The sequence below is a fragment of the Bactrocera tryoni genome, chromosome 4 (genome assembly GCF_016617805.1).
Source record: "Bactrocera tryoni isolate S06 chromosome 4, CSIRO_BtryS06_freeze2, whole genome shotgun sequence".
Lineage (NCBI taxonomy): Eukaryota > Metazoa > Arthropoda > Insecta > Diptera > Tephritidae > Bactrocera > Bactrocera tryoni.
Window position 1 is genome coordinate 77,606,258 of NC_052502.1, and position 23,474 is coordinate 77,629,731.

The 23,474-nt window shown below is 33.6% G+C and overlaps 3 protein-coding genes across 5 annotated transcripts; 2 read left to right on the forward strand and 1 right to left on the reverse strand.

Annotated features, from left to right (window-relative positions):
* Nucleotides 1–6,606: 6,606 nt before the first annotated feature.
* LOC120775593 (platelet binding protein GspB) lies at nt 6,607–19,136 on the reverse strand. Of its 2 annotated transcripts, XM_040105828.1 has the most exons (7): nt 18,904–19,136; nt 16,967–17,808; nt 14,998–15,105; nt 14,125–14,931; nt 13,603–14,058; nt 9,000–13,533; nt 6,607–8,819 (listed from the first exon to the last, which is right to left on the reverse strand). In XM_040105828.1, the coding sequence occupies exons 2-7, from the start codon at nt 17,390–17,392 to the stop codon at nt 8,773–8,775; spliced, it is 6,378 nt and encodes a 2,125-aa protein (XP_039961762.1). In that variant the 5' UTR covers nt 17,393–17,808; nt 18,904–19,136; the 3' UTR covers nt 6,607–8,772. The 2 variants fall into 2 exon arrangements, with proteins under 2 accessions (XP_039961762.1, XP_039961763.1); XM_040105829.1 differs by lacking the exons at nt 16,967–17,808; nt 18,904–19,136 and adding an exon at nt 15,442–15,510.
* Nucleotides 15,884–21,313, forward strand: LOC120775594 (CDP-diacylglycerol--inositol 3-phosphatidyltransferase). 2 transcript variants are annotated; one of them, XM_040105830.1, is made up of 5 exons: nt 15,884–16,231; nt 20,113–20,247; nt 20,607–20,760; nt 20,816–20,976; nt 21,047–21,313. In XM_040105830.1, exons 1-5 carry the CDS (start codon nt 16,162–16,164, stop codon nt 21,217–21,219), a joined length of 693 nt encoding a protein of 230 aa, XP_039961764.1. In that variant the 5' UTR covers nt 15,884–16,161; the 3' UTR covers nt 21,220–21,313. The 2 variants fall into 2 exon arrangements, with proteins under 2 accessions (XP_039961764.1, XP_039961766.1); XM_040105832.1 differs by lacking the exon at nt 15,884–16,231 and adding an exon at nt 19,516–19,930.
* Nucleotides 21,314–22,666: 1,353 nt separating this feature from the next.
* Nucleotides 22,667–23,434, forward strand: LOC120774785 (mitochondrial inner membrane protease subunit 1). Its single transcript, XM_040104563.1, has 2 exons — nt 22,667–22,872; nt 22,926–23,434. Exons 1-2 carry the CDS (start codon nt 22,771–22,773, stop codon nt 23,334–23,336), a joined length of 513 nt encoding a protein of 170 aa, XP_039960497.1. The 5' UTR covers nt 22,667–22,770; the 3' UTR covers nt 23,337–23,434.
* The last annotated feature ends 40 nt before the right edge of the window (nt 23,435–23,474 follow it).

The following is a 23,474-nucleotide window of genomic DNA, read 5'->3' on the forward strand; positions in this document are numbered from 1 at the left end:
ATAATTATTAAAAGTAAAACTTTTATACTTTTTTGTAAATTTACAAATTCATTTTTGTTGTTGTAAAAAAATGTGTGCCACATGAGCACCATTTCCGCTACAGTCGGTTATACATAACCGGATCGGAGCCGGATTTTTATGCGGCGAAGCACTGTCAACTTGACAGCGTTTCTCAAAATAGCAATAGCTGTACCTGTTTTCTGCCGCTATAACAACAACAAACAAAAATCATTAAAATAAAAAGTTCTTTAAGCTTCATAATTTTTATATAATTTAAATTTACTTTTCTAACATATTAATCAAACAATTTTATAATGATAAATTTGAAACTCACGATTTTTTTAAACAAACATTTAGTTGAAAACTTTTTTTATAAATAAATTAATTAACTTAAAAAAATACAAATCCAGCACTTTTAAGCACACGAAAGCATGTAAGAGCTATTATTATATGTAAACCTTCAAGCTTTGTTTTTGCAATTTATTTAACAAATATGAGTGTGAAATAAAAAGATATTTTTTGTTTTTTCTTTTATTTATTAATTAATTAATTAAATACAATAATTATTTATTGTTTACCTTAGCTTTTGACTTTTGTTAACTGCATTCATACCGCAAGACTAACACACGCACACACGCACACATCCAGATTTTTTTAGATTCATAAATAACACTTTTGCAGAGTATTCCACATGCATACAGACCCTTTCACATGTTAACACAGGCATTCGCACTTAGAAAAATTCACATCGATAAATGTTTAAATTCTAGAGCTTTAGTTTTCAATTCACGTTTTTTGCTTTTTTTTTTGCTTTCGCTTTCGTTTTTGCAGTTCAGTTACAATTTTTCAATATTGTATGTATGTAATTTTTTCTTAAATTTTATTTGCTTTTCTACATTTTTTAATTTTTTGTATTTTTTACATTGTTTTGTAGTTTTTTTGAGTTTTTTAGTTTTATATATATATTTTTTTTTCAATATTTTAATTTATATTTAAATATTTTTTATTTGTATTTAATTTTTTCTTCCGATCTTTTATATTTAATTTTTTTTTTAATTTATTAATGAATTATACATTATGCTTTTGCACTTAAATACAAACATATGTTATATATCTACAAACCTTTCATTTAAATAAATTTTTCGAAATTTTAAATTTGTTGCAAGCTGTATAGCCCCATGCTGTAATGGACACACATTTGTTTTTCACAAATTGAAATGTTAAATTACACAAAATTTTACATGCTCGAAACGCAGCTTAGTTTGCCTTATACATATATACATATGTATGTATTAAATATTTTATACATACATATATATTTTATGGTATATATTGTATATACATAAATAAAGCGTGTATTTTGGGTGTAACGTTTTTAATGTATAAATATTGTTTATGCACTTCTGTATGTATGCATTATATGTGTATATATGCGAGTGTGTGTTGTGGTACAATATTTCCCTAGGTTTTTTCCGTTTTTGTTTTCCATCTCACACTTTGCGTTAATGTTTCAATCTATTTTACAATTACTTTCATATTCTGGACTTAAAAGTTCATGCACATAATTTGCATATATGTATGTATATATATTTATGTATGTATGTATGTGTGTGTGTAGTATGTACGTATATTTATTTATATTTAGCACTGAAAATTTTAACTCTCTAATTATTATTACTTTAAAAATACGAATAAAGTTTAGCTTTAAATGTTTTTAAATTAAAAATAAATATTTTCAAGTATTCTTTAACTTTTTTATATTTTACAATGTTTATATTATGTTCGGGCGTAAACAAAGGAAGTGGAAGCAGCTTGGGCACGAAGGCACTGCTGTTTGTTGGAACTTAGTTTTAAGCGAAAAAAGTTTCGCCATATTTTTTTTTTTTTAATTTGCAATGCAAAACCTTTCATAATCAAAAAATTTGTAAGAAAGTTGAAAAATCCACTGAAAATTGCATAACTCCACACACAGAGCTAGGCTTGCTGCATTTGCTTTAAAATTAGATATATGTACATACATATGCATATATTTGTATTAGATTTGCAAGCTAATGCTTAGATAGTATATATGTATGTATAGGTATATATGTACATATATTTATGTTTGCAATTAACGTTTTAATAATTAATTATTAATAAACTCGCATATACTTGGCTTATCAATATGAAATATATCTATATTATGTACTTGCTTACCTACATTAATTTATGTATGTATGTATTTAATATTTATCGTTAAAGTTTTAATGTTCTTAAGCTTCACTTCGCTTTGCACGCCACTTCTTTAAGTGAATTCTATTTACTGCTTAGTACATAATTATCTATGTACAAATCATTTTTGTTGTTTAAGCAAAAACACTGTTATTAATTGCGCCTAAAAGTGCACTATGTTAGCTAAGTCGAGTTGCAAATTCGTGCCGCAACTAAAAGAAAAAGCATTGGTCATTGAGATTGAATACGCGGGCATTCTGAAGTGTAATTTTTTTATAAAAAAAAAAATACATAAAAGAAAATAAAAAATATATAATAATTAAAAAATAAATAAATATCAAAAAAATAATAATTAATTAATTAAAAAATGTATGCTTTATAAATTTTGACATTGAGATAAGATTGAATACGCGGGCATTCTGCACTGAAATTTTGAAAAGTATAAAATTATATAAAAAATTATACTAACAATAAAAAAATTAAATAAAAAAATATATATGTACATATATTAGATTAACAAAAAATAACAGAATAAAAATTTATACGGCATTAAAAAATTATTTAATGTTGAAAAATAAATTAAATATTTAATTAAATGTTACGAGTTATTTAATTGAAATATAATAGTTATTGCCTCATTTCATTATTAGGCAGCAAACTGCATTACAATTTTGAAAGAAACAAAAGAATACCGATTTTCGAAAATAGAATTACTCAAATAAGAAACAAATTGAGCTTAAAAAACTGTACTTTGCTAATCTGTTTTACAATACGAAATTATTTTTTTGCAATACATTTTTCGAAGTGATAAAGCGTGTTGCGCTGGTTTCTTAATACAAATTTTGACATCTTTGAACTTATTGTACGCAATTTAAATATACCTCATAAATTATAATTTTTTTTTTGCTTTTCGTAACGTGAACGTAATGCAATCGCGTAACAAAATAAAGCTGACAACAGAATACCCGCATAAAATTATAAGAAAATTAACATTACTTTTTCGAAACTTATTTTTAACATGCATACATTATTATAATACATATCGTTTAAAACAAAAGTTAAGTTTTTAATTTTTTTTCTATTTTTAACATTAAGACCAAAATATATATTTATTTTCGTATTATTTCAACTATGCAACTCAAGTACTCTCAGACTCAGGCGTGTTTCATGGATGGAGTGTGTATGTTTGTGTGTTTATTTTACATTTTTCTCGCAACTCAGCCGCTTTGAGCTCGAACAAGCTTACACTTTTGCTTTCTACTAAATCACAAACCGCATTATTTATATTTCTTTTGCTTTGTTTTTATATATTAAATGTGTATTTTATTTCATTATTATTTGCTGTTTTTTTTATTTTTGCAAGGAACCATATACACTATAATGGCAAAATATGTTATCATAAAAGTGTAAATACATATATGAATGAGACTAGGCGCGCCTCACACGAACGCGCTAAAGTTTCTAACAACTCTATCTTAGTTATTGAAATCATTTTTTTCGAACATTTATTAAATTTGAAAATATTGTATTAAATGCAAAAATAGACTTTTGGAAATGAAATATTTCCAATAAAGATTTACACATGCTAGTTTACAATTTTTGCACAAAGCATTCCACGAAATTATCATTGAAAACAAATAAAAAATTACGAATTTATGTTTTAATTATGTAATTACCCTGAGCCACATTTTCGCTACTTTCTCCTTAATGAAAATTCGTATTTTCTACATTTTGTATTTGACTACAAGCGTACCAGAGTGTATATACATATGTGCTTATTTAAAAAGCGCCGAGCATTAAATGATATGCAATTCGTATTTCTTTATATTATATATATGTATGTAGAGCAAATATTGCGCGCAGCTAATGGCAAATAATTGCTAAATAAGGTGATATGTGAAAGAAAAGCAAAACTGAAGGCCACGATATACACACATGCATTTTTTGTTTGGCGGTGAGTAATATTTACTGTAGACTATGCTTTAATTACGCACTCGCATAGGAGAGTAAAAAAAAATATTTGCAAGGTGACACTAGCAGCGACAGACGGCCATGGAGTTTCGCGTAACGGCTGTCGTGCACATTTTGGAAGAAAAAATCTCTAGCATTCAAACACAATATTTTTATGGCGTATATGCTTTACGCATTATTTGAAGAAATTTAAATTTTTTTTATATTTAACAAATAGTCATATTTACCTAGTCATGGTCATACAAAATCAGCTTAATGAACTCATCTGGTACTGTTTTCTTATGTATGAATGTGTGTGTAAATGTGTTATGCTTTTTATTTGTATGCATTATTGCGTTATTTTGTAAATTTTAAATTCAAAAATTAACGGAAAGTTATTTAATTATAAGCCATTTAAGTGATTATACAAATATACACAATATTAATTTAGGTTGTTTGATTAGAGGAAATTTGTTACACACATGAATAGTATATGTAAATACATGTTATACTTTTTATTAATATTTTTATAAACCAACTTCAATATACTTGTACAGTAACAAATATTTTGTATTTCCCTTTTTCAACTTAAACACGAAAACTATGTTAACGTGTTTATTTAGATTGCAGAGTTTGATTAATTTCGAATTAAAAAAATCTATCGAAAATTCATTGATCTTTTAGTTCCAAATTTTTTAACGTTTAGCTACAAATACATGGTAGAAAAATTTTAATTTCACTTTTATTCGCAATAAACTTTTATATATCTATTATTTTCTTTCAGTAATTATCATATTTTGCAGTAAATTCTATATTTTTTTCATTTTTTTAACGATATATGTATGTATGTATGTTTTTATATATGTTATAATAGTTTGCCGATTTTAAGCATTTTAATTTATTTAAATTGGTTGCAAAACTTGAAACATACATATGTACATACATTCAACACTTGAAATGCAATCTTACCTACGCAACGCTAACTTAGTTGCTACACTCAATACTTTTTCGCAATGCTGCCGTAGCCAAGTTCTTTGTAAGTCTCTTATCTATGTGCACTTGCAGTTATAAATACATAGAAATATTTTTAAATATTAAATGTCGGTATGTACAAGTTGGAAGAATTTTTTTAAAATAGAATATGGAAATAGGGTTAATGCGCGATATTTCAATAACAAATGCACTTTATATAAACGCTTTGAAACATTTCAAAAAAAAAATTATAAAATCATTAAAAAAAAAAAATATTAAAAAAAATAAAAATTGAAAAAAATTAATAAAAGAAACGAAAAAAAATCAAAACAACATAAAAAAACAAAATGCAAATTTAAATTTATAAATCAAATTGAAAAAATATACAGTAAATTCGAATGAAATATGTACATATGATATTAGACACGAAAAAATTCAACAATTTCAATTATTTAGAAAAAAGAGAAGTATTCAAGGAATTTTTATTTATTTATTTTTAATTTTAAAAAAATATAAAATATCAATTTATAAGAAAACATTAATTTATAAAAATAAATAAATGTTTTGTTAACAAAAAAATTTAATTTATATAAAAAATTCAATAAATTAAAATATACATATGTATGTATGTATACATATGTATATATATATTAGACACGAAAAACCAGCAATTTCGATTATACAGAAAAGAAAACGTTTATACCAAAAATAGTATCCAATTTTTTAACTTTAATTTTTAAAAACTTTTCGAAAATCAAATTTTTATATGAAAAAAATAAATTAATATTTAAAAAAATAAAGATTATAGAGAAAAGAAAAAGTTTATACCAAAATTCAATCTAATTTTTTAACTTTAATTTTGAAAAATTTTAAAAAATTCAGATTTTTATAAGAAAAAAATAAACGAATTTAAAAAAAATTAAGATTATACAGAAAAGAAATAGTTTATACTAAAATTCAATCTAATTTTTCGACTTCAATTTTAAAAAATTTTAGAAAATTCAGATTTTTTCAGATTTTTAAGAAAAAAATATTATATTATAAAAATATTGAATATTTGAAAAAATGTGAAAAGTGTTAACCAAAATTAATTTGTACATTTTTTCGTAATACAGCAATAAAAATAAAAAAAAAAAACATAAATTATAGTTATACAATTATGTAATTGCAATTTGTAAATATCCGACAAGCAGTGATTGTTTTCATGCACGGCTGATTCAGTTGCGCTTAATATTTGCATTCTTTTGCTGAATCGCAACACTTTTACTTTTTGTCAAACTTGTTCTTCCATAGCGAATTATTTATTTAATTACGCATATTTTTTTTTAATTTTTTTTAGTCATGCTTTACAGCCAATCACCATTTTTGCGTTATCTACTTAAGTTGATTTACATAAATTAAGTAAAAACAAATTCAATAAGTTATATGAACTAAAAAATCAATGCTATTAATGAAATGAAAAAATCATAACCGTTATTTTACTTTTTGCCATTATATTAGTATTTTTTATTAATACACAATTGTATGCGTTAGAATTTAGTTCACTTCAATTATTAACGCGCTTAATTTATATTCTTTCAATTTTAACTAATCTTAGACTTCATGCAGCATTAGTGTGCTTTTTAGTAAAGCTATTGCTAAACGTTAGATTTGATTTATTTATTTTCAATTATAAATAACCTTATAATACTTACTAAGTATATACATTGAACGATTTTAGTTCATTAATTGTTATTGTATTTTTTTTGCGAATTTTGTTGCTATTTTTAGTAGTTTAGTTAGCGTTAAATAAGTTTTAATATCGCGTGATTTCATTGCCATTATTAATTATACAGTTACAGCTTTTAATTTTTATTATTAATGCGAGCGGCATATCTATATATATATATGTATATGTATATCTATAAATGTGCATGTATGCAAATGTTCTCCACCATATGAGTTGTGTACGTGTGTGTGTTTATTATTTATTTTATTTTTGTAATTTATGCATTATTTTAATAGTTCAGTTGATTCGCTTTACGGCTATTTCACTTATTGGCTTATTTATGTTGTGTTATATATGCCTTTTTTGTGGTTTTGTCTGCGCTGCCGCTGCGTTTGCTTACAAGTAGAACGCTCACTGGAATGCTGCAATAGAGACGGTGCGGCGCTGTTACAGTTGGTTTTGTTTAGATTTTATGCGTGTGACTGTTCCAACTTTTTACAAATTAATTTTTTATTTAATTTTGCTTTTTGTCACACGACTCTCTATGCTACATTCTCACACTCTCGCACTCACTGAGTGCAGTCGGCGTTCCGAGACAGCAGCACAGCATATATATAAATTGAAACATATAATAATAAAGTACATTTATAGTAGCTAATTGTATATTTAAATGTTTTAATATATATTTTTGTATATGTACGCATTTCTATAACTACTATATGTATTGTACAGCTTCTTTTGCTTGCGTACTATTAGAGAGAGCAAATCCGAAGCGCCAGAGTTCGCCAAGTTGCCATTTCAGTCACGTTTCCGCTTGCCAGACATTTGCTGCATTGTAAAAACATCTGTACTTTAAGCCCTTCGTTCACAGCGTTACACTCAATGCTGTTTCGGTTGTTCGGTTGTTGTATTTTAATGCATAGTTTCCAATTTAATTAAAATATATATTTTTTTTTTCAAGTACATATGAGAGATTTCATACAGTTCAAGTTGGCGTTGCTTTCCTATGTGCTGTCTCAAACCATTTCCACACGCTTTTGTACATACATATATACGTTTGCTTTTTTTAATTCAATTTTCATAATTATATTTTTTCGTATTTATTTCAATTCATGTTTTACGCTCATTTTCACATTGTCTCTCTCTCTCTCTATGGATTTCGAATTCGTATTCGTTTTATAAACTAACATTTTCACTGATTAACTTCTAAGTAAATTAAAATAGTATTTATATTAGTTAGAGTTAGAGTTTCAGCGAAGTAGTGAATTAGAAGGCGATAAAAGCACACAAGCAGCCATGTACAGACAAAAGCAATATACACATACATATATATATTTTTGGTTTCATATATTTATGTGTATTTGTGTTTATATTTTTCATATATACATACATATATATCCTTGTATATTACAAGTATGCTTCCTTCACACGCGCTCTTCTTCCCACTCTGTATTTGGATTTTATTATAATTGTTATATTTGTTTGCTTTTGCGTGCTTACGATTTCGCAGTTCTTTTTATAATATATTTAAACACTTATAATAACATACTGTAAATAAGCAACTATACGTACAAGATCGTTTATTTGACAATGCAACGCGCATCCACGGCAATAAGTTCAGCGTTACGCTTTAATTTAACCAAACGACAGCATGACAAGCACTCACTTTTTGCAGCGCTCAGCCGATATAACACAAAATGCCAAAAGCCGGTAATTACTCGTTATACATTTTGGAAAAGCTCACAGTCATGTCTACATCACGCTAGTGTAGGCACGCTGTAGCTAACAAATTGTGTCAGACTCTGCGGCTTTTCATGTTTGACGCATTGAGCGTGTTGTCGTTTTTCTTTTTGTTAATTTTGGGCTTTGTTTATGTTGTAATGCAGTGATTGCAGTGCCTATGTATTTGCTGCTACTGTTGTGGCGGCGTTTTATTGTCCTTCGTAGAATTTCGTCACTTTAGCTACTTCCTCCCAAGCTATGGAAATAAGAAAAAAATTTAGTGCATTAAATTTTTAAAGACCCAATGTAAAGTGGGGACTCAGAGAGCTCAAATTCCCATTATGTGATATCGCTACATGCTCACACTGCCTACTACTAGAGATAGAACCTTGAATTTTACAAATAAGCGGTGCAAATGTTTCTTGCTGGCACTTACCGGAGCCAATGAAATCCACAATAATCTCGTTGTGTTGCAACGCGTTGTATGCGTTCGACATTGTGGGCGGTATGAAATGTATGTCGAATTCTTTACGTTGTATATTCACAACAACGGATGTTGTGGGATTTGGTGACTGTGGAGGCGGTGTGCTGCCCGAAACATCATATGAATTAGCATTGTTGTTACTGCTACTGCTGCGACTGCGTGAGGCGCTGTTACTACTGCTACTTTGGTGGTAGTGATAGTGCGGCTGCTGATGGTATTGACTATGATAGTGGTGTTGTTGTTGGTAGTTATTCGGCGTATCACGCGTGTACGCGGACTGTGAACGTTGCTCGCGCTGTTGTGGTGGCTCGTAAGCGTTGCCATAGGAAGTACTTCTATATTGTTGTTGGTGTTTGTGCCGATATGAACGTTGTTGCTGCAGCGGTGGTGGCTGCATTGGTGGCTGTTGATGTTGCTGTTCGGCGGCTGCACGCGCCGCAGCTATAATGGCGGTCTCAATGTCATTACAAGTCTCTAGTTGTTGCAACTTTTGCGTTTCGCTATTTCGCCGCTGCAACTGCTGCTGTTGTTGCTGCTGTAACTGCAGCTGGAGCTGTAGGTCAGTGTCGGAACCGGCCACACTTACAACGCTACTATTGTCATTCACGTTGGCTTGATCAACGGTGTTATTGTTGACAGAGTTACCGACTGCGGTTACTGGCGTTTTCACAATAAGTCCAATGTCTTTAACGACAGGAACGTTGCTTAAGGGCGGCCCGATAAAAGTTGGCTGTGGCGATGAAGCCCTGACAGCTGCATAGAGTCCGACGTTCTCTACGAACGGTGTAACAATGTTGTCATTAGCCAATTCTACTGGCACGGCAGCATTTTTTGTATATGCACTGTTTGCAACACCAGTGTTCAAAGTTGGAGCGGTCGCTGGTTGTGACGGCTGTTGTATCGCCGAATCATTGACAGCCAACTCATCCGAGCAGTCGTCTTCGTCAATGTTGTCGTCGAAGAACTTCAATTCGTCCTCGTTGAAGTCACCAAACGTGAACTCAATGCCAACGGCGCTGCTGTCGCCGGTGCGATCGTCATTCAAAATTATAACTGCCGGCCGGTTGCTAGGCGCGTTGCAACTTAGCGGACCTACCACGGCGCCGGCATATGCAGGGTTGGTTGCCGTTGTGGCAGCAGATGCAATGTGGCTTTTACTGATATTAGTGGCAGTGCTAACATGCTGCCTTTGCGGTTTGCTCACAATGGGTGGTATCACAACCGTTTCGCTGCTCGCAACTATATTTGATTGTGAGCGCGAAGTTTTACCACTAGTATCTATATCCATGGACGTTGCTTGCGTCTGGGTGGCTGTACTCAATTTTTGTGCAACGTGAGCATGCGGCTCAGTGATTGTTGTGAAGCTTATGGTCGGATCTGCGATAAGCACTGGCTGTGACTTTTCTTTCTTGCTTTTCCGTGCAGTAATGATCACAGCGCTTACATCGGGCGTCTGGACAGCTAAGTTTGCACTTACGATTGGTACTACTGCTGCGGTTGCAAGTGCGTTGATCGCTGTCGGCGGCGCAAATACAGCTGTTGGTGACTTTTCTTTTGACTTGCGGACTGGCATTGTTACTGGCGCCACCGTAACATTTACTGCAGCAGTAATGGTCGCGTTGCCCGGTACTGTTGGGTATGCAGCTGGAGGGTCTGAGGTAGTTATTGATGAAACTGTTAATGGCTGCGCCGCTGCTCCTGCTATTGCCGGATCTTGCGTTAATATCGATTGTGACACGGAACAGCTTTTGACCACGAGCTGTTTGGCAGCCGCGGCGAAATTAAATTTAGTGGAACTAGTAACATTTGCGGGTGGCACCGAACTGGCGGCCAGTGTTGGAATACCACTACTGCCCACTGCGCCACCAACAATTGTGGCGGCAGCCGTTGGTGGTGAAATAGATACGTTAGTGGCGCTATGACGTTTCACTGTCTTTTCTAAGGCCGGATATTGTTGATCCAGGTTACTACTATTGAAACTGTAATTATCGTGTTCGACACTTTTTGACTTTTGTAGAGTCTGCATTTGCTGCTGTGACTGTTGGTGCTGCATTGGCTGCTGTTGTGGCAAACGCGCCGAGATGCCACTGATGATATCAACCTTGTTGACATCCGTTAAGGTATTGGTGTCTGGAACAGCAGTAGTAGCAGCAACGGTAGATGTAATGACTGCGTCGACTGTGGGACCAGCCACTTTCTCACCGTTTGCAATACCTACAATGTTAGGCTGGGTGATTAATTGTGCGGGTGCGGCAACTAGACGCTGAGAATATGATATCGTTTTCGATGCGGCGGCAATCACGGGAATGGCTGCGGACGCTAAGTTTGGCTTGCTGTTATCTGACGCCGTCGCAATCGTAGCATTGCTAGAACCCAGCTCTGGGAAATCTGGTTTGATGGTGAGCTTCTTGCTCTTGCCCTGTTTGCTGGCAGAGTTTGTTGCTGCAGCAAACACTGCTGCTGCCGTGGAGGGGCTGTTACTGGCATTTGATAGTGAGGAGGATGTAGCAATTTCACAATTGTTGGTCACTTGTGTCTGCAACTGTTCGGCCATATTGTTGGCAATAGTAGGAGAGGTATTAATGCCATTTGGCATTGCATTGTTATTGTTGTTGGCAGCGTCCAGACTGGGCCAACGATCCGCAGCAGCTGCCGCGGCGATATGTGCATAGGAAATCGGCGCCGAACCTGGTGAACCACCGCTCGCCGTACTCTTCGGTGTTTCTGGCGTAGCTGTGGTCGATGCGTCGGTCTGCTTGTGACGCTGTTTGTTTTTGGTCACTGAAGCTGTGGTTGATTCTATGGGCAAGGAATGCACTGAATCGAGATCACTAGAATCGGATTTCTCCGAAGGTGGCACTGAGGAAGTTGATTTACGGCGCGATTTGTCTGTGGAGCCGCTGTTCACATTGTGAGCATGATGATGATGTTGCTGTTGTTGTTGTTGATTATTATGCTGATGGTGATGGTAAGGACCTTGCTGCTGCTGGTGTTGATAGCCATACTGCTGATGCGAGTGGTTGGTATTGTAGTTATTATTATAATTAGAATTGTAATTATTGCGATAATCAAGACGTCCATCTTCGCCAAAGCTATTGTTGTTACTTCCACTACCACCGCCACCACCGTTTCCATACGAGTTAAATCCATGCGCATTATTGTTATGGTATTTATAACGTGATTGTTGTTGCTGCTGTTGTTGTTGTGACACATTATTATTATTATTATTGCTGTTGTTGTTATTTTTCTGTGCATTCAATACCATATTGTGCGCTCGCGAAGTTGTGCCACAATTATTATTATTATAGTTGTTGTGGCCACTGTTGTTATAATTCGAGTTTTGTGTAAAATGAGTTTCGTCAATGGAAGCGCGCTGCTTCTTTGGCTTCTTCTTTTTGGTAACCACATGAAATTCGGCCGTCTCGGATATCAGCGCATTCATAGACAATAAGTCGATAGCCGAGAATACCGGTGTACCAGCATCTTGACGCTCCACTGTGTTGGCAATCGGAGTTTGCATAATGCTCTCGGATCTTTTGCGTTTCTCCGTCTTGTCGGCTCGTTCCGGCTTTTCAACTTTCTCCTGCTTTTCTGCCTTTTCAACTTTATCAATTTTTTCATGTTTATCCAGTTTTGTATTACCGTCAATCTTATTATTTGTCAGTTTATCATGCTTATCACTGTCTTTTTCCTTCTCCTTATCTTTATCCTTGCCTTTATCCTTCTCCTTTTCTACATCGCGTTCTTTATCTTTATCCTTCTCCTTACTTTTCTTATCTTTCTTTTCCTTCACCTTGTCCTCACCGCTACTAGCAACGGAACCACTGTTACTGCCAGCACCGCCAACACTGCCTTCAGTTCCCAAATATTGCAACTCCTCAGTGCCCCATGAACGTCGCTCGCCTTTGCGATTGCTAACCGTTGTATTTGAATTGGTAGCAACTGCATTCGCTTGCTTGCCACCGCTAGTTGGCGAAGTGGTTGTCCCTTCCTTGCTGCCACCATCGAAGTTTTTATTTATATCAGCTATAGAAGCAGAATTATTCTTGCCACCCTTGCCACCACCACTACCTTTGCTGCGCATTGTGACATTATTGCTCTCAGTAGTGGCAGCTGATTGTTTAAGTTCGCCAACATCGATCTTGGCACAACTACGCAACTCCTCCAGTGAATTGCTTTTCTTCATTTTACTTTGTTTCACTTTCTCCTTTTTGCGCTCTTTCTTTTTATTATTTTCGGCGAATTTGTTGCCACCACTACCGCTCTGCTTGGAATCTTCCTCTATGAACTTCAGCAATACTTCGACAGGATCCTTGCCGCGGTACCCAGCCTCATTCTCAACATCGACAGGTATGGTGTTGTCCTTTTGTGGCTTCTTCTTAGTTTTGGCCTTCGCCTGCGATTGACCTGCACTAACAGTAATGCTGCTGCTGCTGCTATTGTGCTGCTGACGTTCGCAATCGTTGCCGTTCTCGTCAGTCTGACGCTGGTACAGTAGAAATAACACATAATAAGTTTTAAGTTCTCAATTATTTTGCATTATATTACAACTTACCGATAATGGTAGTGATTTTGTGTAGCTGCCTATACCGATACTGTTGGTGCCGACACCACCACCTGAATTATTATTTGAATTGCTGATGGAACCACCACTGTTTGCTGTTATTGTTCCGGAAGCTTTTGCTGTAACTGCTGCATTCAAGCTGGCGCCGGCGTTTTCGCCCTTCTCACCCATCACCGATTTAATGGACCGGTATCGCTCGTCTAACGGCATCGGGAGGGAACAGGACGCAGCTGCCGACTTGAGTTTGTTGCCAAGATTGTTAACTGAAATGGCTACTTCACCACTCTCACACAAACTACCATCTCCGCCATCGATTTGATGAAAACGAATTACTTCGTCTACATAATGATGGGAGTGTGCTGGGGCGAAATCCACACCCTCTCCACGGTGCAAATTTGGACGCGGTATGCGCATATCAATATCAACACGTTCATAATACGGCAAGCCCTTATATTATAATATAGTAAAACAATATTATAAGAAAAAATATGAAAAACATGCTATATTTATTACCTGCCCGCCGTCTTGTGCTTTAGATGGTAAAATTTGCTGCTGCTGTTGAATATCGATCATATCGCCAATATTAATAATATAATCACTACTACCAGTAATGGAATTGGCACTTTTTACTGGGTTATTAACAATACCCGCGCCAGTTGCCATCGTGCCACCAACACTATGGCCACTCGCTGTGGTCGCCATATTCCCAGTGCCTCCAATGACACTTGTCACGCTAGCACCAACACTGCTTCCACTGTCCTTGCTGCATATACCTACTGAATTCGTGCCAGCACTGCCACTGGTGCCTGTACCACCAGTAGTTGCGTTGGGATCACCACCAGCAAGACCAAGAATACGACGAACAGGTTTATCCGCGTAGGCAGGTGTCTGCTGTTCAAAGCTACTAAGCAAACAATTGGAGTTTGGGTCGCTAACAGCCAGACCAACTACGCCGACCAATGTCTTGTTGCTGTTCAAAGAAACTGTAGCACTTTCCACGCCTGGCAAAATACCCCGACGCACACGTTTATCCGTATATACGGACGATTGTTGACCAAAGCTGCTTAGCAAGCAATTGGCAACATTGACGTTGCTGGGTAAACTTCCGCCCTCACGTTGCCGTGAAGACACGGACGAGTTTTTCTTGTGACGTGATGTATGATTTTGGCGTCGATAATCGGATGGGAGCTGTAAGAGATCTTGCAATGAGCCACCCTGCTTCTGTTGATGACGACTCTGTGAATGCGGATGATGACGATGACTATCTGCACGTGTCGATGTTATGCCCAGATCTTCATTTTCCACCTTCTGCAGCAAATCCTAAAATATACATATACATTTTTAATTAAGTATTAGTTTCTAAAAGTAAATTTAATGTTTGCCAACCAAGAATATTTCGCTTTTATCTTTTTTGTCCTTAGGTGTTTTATAATTGTAGGCCTCGTCTAGTAGCTTTTTTAACTCTGGTTCTTCTAAATCGGAGATATCAGATTTCTGTAATATCGAAGAGAATATATATTTAAAACTAAAAACCAAATCATAATTCTCTCTATCAGTTAAAATTAGCGCACAATCACCTAATTTATATAGAATCAATTATATTACAAAGTTATAATAATTATTTAATTCCAAGATCTTAAAACGTAAAACGAATCATAACCTTATTATATCGATATAAAGCAGGTAAGAGTACTTGATTTTGGCGAAATCCGTTAATTGTTCACATGAAGAAAGAACATTTGAAATTAAGCTACAAAATTTGCCTTAATAAATTGTTATCTTATAATATTCTTTGCACACTGGTTTTGTAATATTTTCTCTTCAACTAACACATTCGATATGAAAAACACATTCATGAATTTGCGTCCTACACATTTAAGTGTTTATTATAATTTCACTATAAATGTTGATCACAATAAAAATTTATTGATATATGTATGAAAATATAATAAAAAAAAAATATATTATTTGATGTTGCGCTGCCCTTGCAGTAATGCGGTTTTTGGTTTGCCTTTAAATCGAAACACTTTACCCCTTTATTTGTTATCGGACGGACATACACCGAACGCCAACGGCCTATGTGTGTTTCACCGAACCAAGCATTCCAAACCGTTGTGTTCGATCTGTGTTGCTTTTGCTTTTCAGTAATTGGGAGTTGTCGTAACGCTCACTGCTAACGGAGCATTGCGGTTTTCTATGTTTATATGTTTATTATTTTGTATCAGGTGCTGATAGGTAAAATCTAACCACCGAACAGTTTTGACTTAGTTATGATTCTGTTTTGTCACCATTACCACGTAGCCATGTGAATAAGAAGGTAGAAGTAAGGATTACAAACGAAAAAGGTTTTGAAACAAATGCTTAAGTATATCATATGTACATACAAAAAAGTATGGTAATTTGTATGCATGTGAACAATGAACAATTTATAAAGTATATTATATGGGCACATGAACATCAAATATTGACAACATTAAATTACTAAATAGAAAATGTGCGTGGAACTGGAGACCAGTAATTATAGAGTTAAACTAAAATCTGCGTTGCACAATGTGTCAATTTTGGGTGCAACGGATTGGATGTCGCTGTTGCGGTCAACTTAGAAAGTACGGATCAAAAGGTGAAGGTCAAAAAACAGTGTATATTTAGTTTCCGCAATGGACTCTATAGTTTGAAGTATATAATTGTGTAAAACATTTGGTTACGGGAAATGTGCTATAAATTATGCATTAGAAACAAATTATAAAAAAGCTAAACTATATTAAAAAATGTATTAAAGCGAGTCAATTATCTTCCATAAAATTAGTAATATTGTATGCAGTTATTTGTCCAATAACACCGTTCATATGACATCGCCTTATCTTCAACAAATATGTATGTACATATGTATATACAGATATGTATGTGAACATACTATATACGAGTATATGTACGTCACTATTACTTGTTTTTTGAAAGATATTAATAATTAGCGTAAAAAAATTATGAATGTTCTGTGAAATACAAAAGTTAGATAAATAGATAGGAAAGAATGTTACAGCTGCAAAAACAACAGATTTTAAATGGGTATATTGGTATTAGGAGAAAGGTGAACGTTTTTAAGGCCACACTATTGATTTCCTACGTTTTTTATTAAACTTCATTAGCAGTTGTCTTTCCATATAAGCTGCTGTGTGATGATGGCCTTCGTCCTCACTCATATTTATACACGTTAAATATCAAATACGCACCATTTGTATAAGAACCGCAAACTTAAATTATACATTTACTTTACAGGTCGGGGTAAGTGATTTAATTCTGTTAGCACCACTACTAGAACTAATGAAATATAGGAACATCACAGAATTAAACTTACCTTTGTGTCAGTTGATGCATTTGTATTAGCGTCATCTGATTTTCCAGCATTGGCAATGTTCACAATAGTGGCATGTTCTAGTGAAGAATTTTTGCCGGCGATACCACCTGTATCTGCTGGTGTATTAGATAAGGTATTGTTTGCAGCGGCGGTACCGTTGCCTCCAGCTGACTTGGCGACAGCAGCATCAGACATTGGATTGTTTGGCAAATTGGCGTTTATATGGTCTCTGTTGGTTTTATTTGATGGTATGAAAGATGTTGGTGTTGGTGTGGGTGTCGGTGTTGTTGTCGTTGAAGTTGTTGTAGTGGTTATTTCACTTAAAGTGGCACCGGCTATGGACACAATAGGTGTGTCAGGTATGATGGTAGCGGCAATCGATGCGGTGACGGATAGAAGAGTCTTACCACTGATTTCATTGTTCATTTTTCCGCATAGGAGGAGGAGGTGGGCAAACAAATGCCATTAAAATAGTGTAATTATTAGAATGTGCTTGATAGCCCGGTTGGAGCTTATGCAAAATTCTTAATATGAATTTTTGCAACAAACGTTAAAATGTACGTTGTGATGTTGAATATTATGTGTAATTCTATACCCTGCTCGTTGTTCAAATAATTCGGTCTGTTCCACTAGCGTGAGTAGCCAGATAGTTGTCCAATGCCGGTGTATCCGCCACGGACGTACGTGGCTATGGCGACGTTTGCGTATGTAACCACAATTGCAGTGCCAGCACTTTGTAACCAATCAATGATTTTGTTTTTGCTTTGTCTGCCAAAGTATTTCTTTTTAATGATTTACTTATTTTTTTTTTTAATTTTTCATTTTACTATCAAAGAGTTGCACTGAAAACCAAATAACACATATCAGAATATTTTCTTTAGGGCATGTATCATTACTAACCTATCTATTTCCATAATTATATATATAATACATAATAATTGTTTTAATATATTTTTAAAAAAGCTCATTCTTTTCCCGTGAATTTTAAAAACTTCTTATAACATTTTACAAGATTTTTCGCTGCGTAACATACACAAAGCAAATCATAAAAAACAGCGATTTGACAAAAAAAAAAACTTCGCCATTTCAATCGCTTAAGCCGACATGCCGCATACTGCAACCACATTTGATTAAAAGAGACAACACTACAATCTAATATGTGAATCGAAGAAAAGCAACAATATGTATGAAAATCTAAAATGGAAACAAAGATTACTTTTAAGGTTATAATTCCAGGTCTTTTGAAGAAAACTTTAAATTAAAAATTACATACAGCCAAAATTTGTAAATAGCAGAAAAGATTCACTCTAGCAATTAAATTGAGTAAACATTCTAATAAATAAATATTATCTGTCATACGAGAGACAATATTGCAACCCTGTTCTTTTTTCTTTTCGTATTTTCGCAAATACACCTTAAATTGGTTTCGAAAAGCGATCGTACAAAATGAGGTAATTTACGGGCAGGTAAGTTTTTTTTTTTGGTTCCTTCACAACAAACAACTTTGGTCTTGATTCACAAATCATATTTTATATCATAGTCAATTTACTTTAAAAATAACTTTGACTTTTGTACAATATGCGCATGACTTTCATGAGATTGCCTCATCTTTCACAATGTAGAGGTTTGAAAACACGTCATATGCAATAGCTTGAACCTCAGAATTTAATTTTCAAACTCATTTAGCTTATCCTTTTCACAATTTCCCGTTAGCGACATGAGTTCACTTATGTCGTTAATAGCTTACAAATATATCAACCTTTTTAAGTCAAGTATATTTATGATTGTAGTAAATCGTTTTACAAAAAATATCACATTGTACGTAGTGTTGAATGCACAACTTTCAGCCGATCGGTAACTGCTACGCACAAAATCCTACATACAATTACTTCGTAGTTTTAACTACTTTTCTGCCCGCACTCTAATCCTTTTCTTACATTTACGTTTCTTCATTCACGCCGTATTTCCAACTTTTTGTTCTGCTTTGAACATTTACACACACTGCCACTAATGCTTCTTCTACTTTTTTTTCATTGTGCCTTAGCCAGTGAAAATTTCAACGCATTTTCTGCATCAACACGTTCCATTCATAACTTGCTTTTAGTTTTCTCAAGTTTTTTTAAGTCAAATAAATATCTTTTGTTATTTTTTAACGATTTTCACAAAGTTTTAATGCACGAATTTGTCTGCTCAAAATTCACAAGGACTGTGACCAGAAAATCTATTCGAGGTTTTTTCGTTTCGTTTCAACTTCGCGATGAACGAGCAAATTTCCCTACAGAGTTGCAATCAAAAGTTCTCAACATTACATTTATTTAAATTCTGAAAATGGGATTTATGAGGAAAAGATTTATAGAAAGCGCATTCGATATACGCATGAACTGTGCTAATTTTTTATAATTTTATTTCTCCGCACTTATTAGATTATTTTTCCTTTCGTTATTTAAAAGGTATTAAAATCGGAGATTAATTCGCACCTAATTATTGAAACTCCGCCACCCTGACAGTATTATTTTCAACTTTGCTGCGCCTTACACTGAACGTACTTCTCCAAATTTGTTGTAGAAACTCTTTCAGAAAGAAAAAAATCTGGTAGAATTAAAAGTCCAGTAAACTGCAGTTTAATGCGTCCAGCATTTTATAATTGCATTCCAAGAAAATAAAAGTTCAAAATAAATATATAATATATTTGGTTGTTTCAATTTTAATAGAGTCCAACTAAGAATATTATTACTATAAAGTGTGTCGGATCTATGTGTATTTGCAATTAACATTAGTAATATCGTTGGAATAGTCATAATTAGTTCTAGCGGGCTCGGAAAGGTCTTATCTCTCTGTAAATATACAATATAACCGTTTGTTATAGTAACGTTGGCATACCAGGAGCTGCAGTAAATTCAGAGAGTAATATCATGGCGCTGACAGAACACGATAATGTATTCTTTTTTGTTCCAAATCTAATTGGTACGTATTGGTGTAATGTACACGTAATTGTAATGCAACATTACATGCATGATAAACGTAGAATGACACGTTAATTCAATTAACCTGTCTTAGATATTTTTTGTAACTAAGCATATTATTCGAATAGTTATTGATTTTCCACATGTATATGAGGTAACTAAGTTATTTGTTGCTTTTTACAGGATATGCTCGCATTATACTAGCGTTGATAGCTTTCTGGTGCATGTCTACTAATTATGTGGCCGCCGGATGGTGCTACGTCATTAGCGCTCTACTAGATGCCGTGGATGGGCATGCGGCGCGTGCTTTTAATCAAAGTAAGTATTATAAATTAAATTTGTTTTTTTAGTATAAATATGTATAAATTCAAAAGATCATAAACTATCATTTGATAAAAATTAATAAAGATAAGAAACAAAAAAATTATCTATATGCATTTGTATTTGCTGATTAGGAATTTAATCTAAGAATTATTTGTTATTTCCATAGTTAAAACGTAAAAGTATACACTTTTAATAAAATTCAAAAGTTGTCTTATCTGCAGAGATTTACTTTTTCATATCACGATGCAATACAATTGCATATAAACACGTCATACTTGTATTTAAATTTCTGTACAATATATGGAAAGTACAAAAGTCAGCAATTTATCTCTACATTTTATTTATTTTCTTAGGTACACGTTTCGGCGCGATGTTGGATCAATTGACCGATCGTTGTGGTACTATGGGTCTTCTGGTGACGCTCAGCTACTTTTACCCCAAATATATGTTCTGGTTTCAGGTCTCAATTGCCATTGACATTGCTTGTCATTGGCTTTATATGCAAACGTAAGAAAGTGAAAGTTAAAAATATATCTATATACTGATTTATAAATTTTTCTAGGAGCGTCATGGTAGGAAAAACATCGCACAAATCATTCGATGTTAAGGAGAATATAATAATGCGTACTTATTATCAGAAAAATGTGCTTACATTTATGTGCTGCGCTAATGAACTCTTTTATGTTTGCCTGTATCTTTTATATTTCACTTACGGACCATTAAGTAAGTTGATACAACATGTCATGAGTCAAATTGTTGAACACTTAACAATTTTTTTTTTTTAATTCAATAGTCTTTGGAATGTCCTTGTTTAAACTTTTGGCTATCCTCATGGCGCCATTTGCTCTACTGAAGTCTTTAATCTCCTGCCTGCATGCTTATGTAGCCAGTATTGACTTGGTCGCTTTAGATATGCGCGAACGTGCTTCAAAGCGTGAGAAGGAGGAGGGCAAAAAGGCAGAATAATTCTGCCTGTTGGATTCTTCGAAATAATTTTGTGATGTATATAATTTTATACAAATTTATATATCGATCATTTGCGCGTTTCGCTAAAATATTTATTATTAATATTATGAGTGTTGTTTAGTCGTATTTAATTTAATTTATTTTGTATTTAAAATGCAATATTTTTTCCTTAAATTTAAATAGTTAATTTCCATTATTTATTCTAAGGTTTAAAAGTGTACCTAAATAATTATTGAACTTCATATATTATTTTGCATTGAGTCACCTTTTCTAAAAAAAAGGGTAAAATAATTAATGAAAGCATTAATTAAACAAAAACGTAGTAGTATTTTTGTTGTGACTAAGTGGATAGACATAATATGTTGAAGAAATGTATTTGAAAAAATTAACATTCTCATTTCATATTAACAATATAACAGCATGGAACAAAATTAATCATTATCTGTAGACGCTTAATGTTAAAAATAATTGTAATTTATTGATGAGTAAAAAACGAAATTGAAATACAATATATGCTGTGGAAAATTTATGAATTTCTTCCAAACAACCAAATTTAATGTAATTTGATATGTGTAATTTAAAATAAGACATTTAGCGAAGTTTTGAAAGAGTTCAAACTTGAAGAAAATTTGAAAATGGAGCGCCGTATATAGAGTATTTGTATGTACAATTTACTAATTAAAATATCTGAATTCATGAATGTAATTCTCACATTTTATGCTTAATGCACATTTGTTGTGGAAAAAATCTTCTTCAATTCGCATATATGAAATCTATAATAAACAACACTGAATGTCTCAAATTCTTTTAAAATACAGTATTCTGGGAGAATAAACTGAGGGAATTGATATGCAGAAGTAGATGAAAATGAGATTGGAGGAAAAACTCATATACCTTTGCATATTTCTTCTACTGGTATAAACATTCTAAGATTTTATGTAAAAGCAAACTAACTTTGATTATCCTTGCCTAGGTCAACGTCGAAACTGCGAAGGTTGGAAGATTTTTCCGTAACTCGAGTTAAGCTACTCTTACATGCGACAACATATACATATGTATGTATATTTTAAAAACAAATAAAGGATTTGTCCGGAAAGTAATAGGACTGAGTCGATTTAAATATTTTATAGAGAGTCGAGTTGCATGCAGCTTGGATCCCCTCTGTCATCTCAAAATGCTTGCCTTTCATTGGCCTTTTCAGGCAAGGAAACAAAAAAAGTCCGGTCGTCTGCGGAAGTGTTGGGATGCCGCCCTTGGTTAGGTAGCTATTCACAAGAAAGGCGCTGTGAGCCGGGGCGTTGTCGTGGTGCAACTTCCAATCGGCTGCGATGTCTTGTTGGGCCCGATCATATTACTTTCCGGACAAGCCTTGTACATATACGCGCACATTCCAGTTGCACAAGAAATTTCTAATTATTCACTGAATGTACCCAACGACTCAGCTGTTTAACGTTGTTTTACTCACAGCTGATATCCTACTAGCCATACAAATTTCTATTTTACATAAATTTTTTAGTTAAAAAATGTTTAATATTCGTAATTAAAGCCAATATGGTGTCTATACTTTCAAGAGTAAAAGACGTAATAAAATACAGCATGATGTATGCCTGTCTTACGCACTGTACTTTCGAATATGTCGGTGATTTTGTAGTGGTAAGGTGGAAATAGAAATATGAGCTCAACTTGTACTAATGACCCATTTTCAGTGCAATGGTCCATCAATGGAACCTACATTGCATTCGAAAAACATCCTGCTGACAGAACGCATATCCACACGTTTTCACAATCCACGACGAGGGGATATAATCATTGCTGTATCTCCCACTGATCCCAAGCAGTTCATTTGTAAACGCATTGTAGGGATACCTGGAGACCGAATCGTTTTGAAAAATAACACAAAACCAATAGATACTGATATTGACGTTTTAGTAACAAGTAAAAAACAAAAAGTAAATGAATTTCAAGATGAATATGTACCTCGTGGTTACATATGGATTGAAGGTGACAACAGTGAAAACAGTTCAGATTCACGCTACTATGGTCCAATACCATTAGGACTTGTGAAAAGTCGAGTAGTCTGTCGACTTTGGCCGATAAAGGAAGCACGTATGTTATAGGCACAAGGTTTAATGAGAATTTATTTTCTCACAAATAGTGAATATACTATTGTTATTTCTGTAAGTTTACAAATAAAATACTTGACAAAAAACCTCAATTGAATCTAGTATTTTTATATAATAAATAATTGTGTGTAT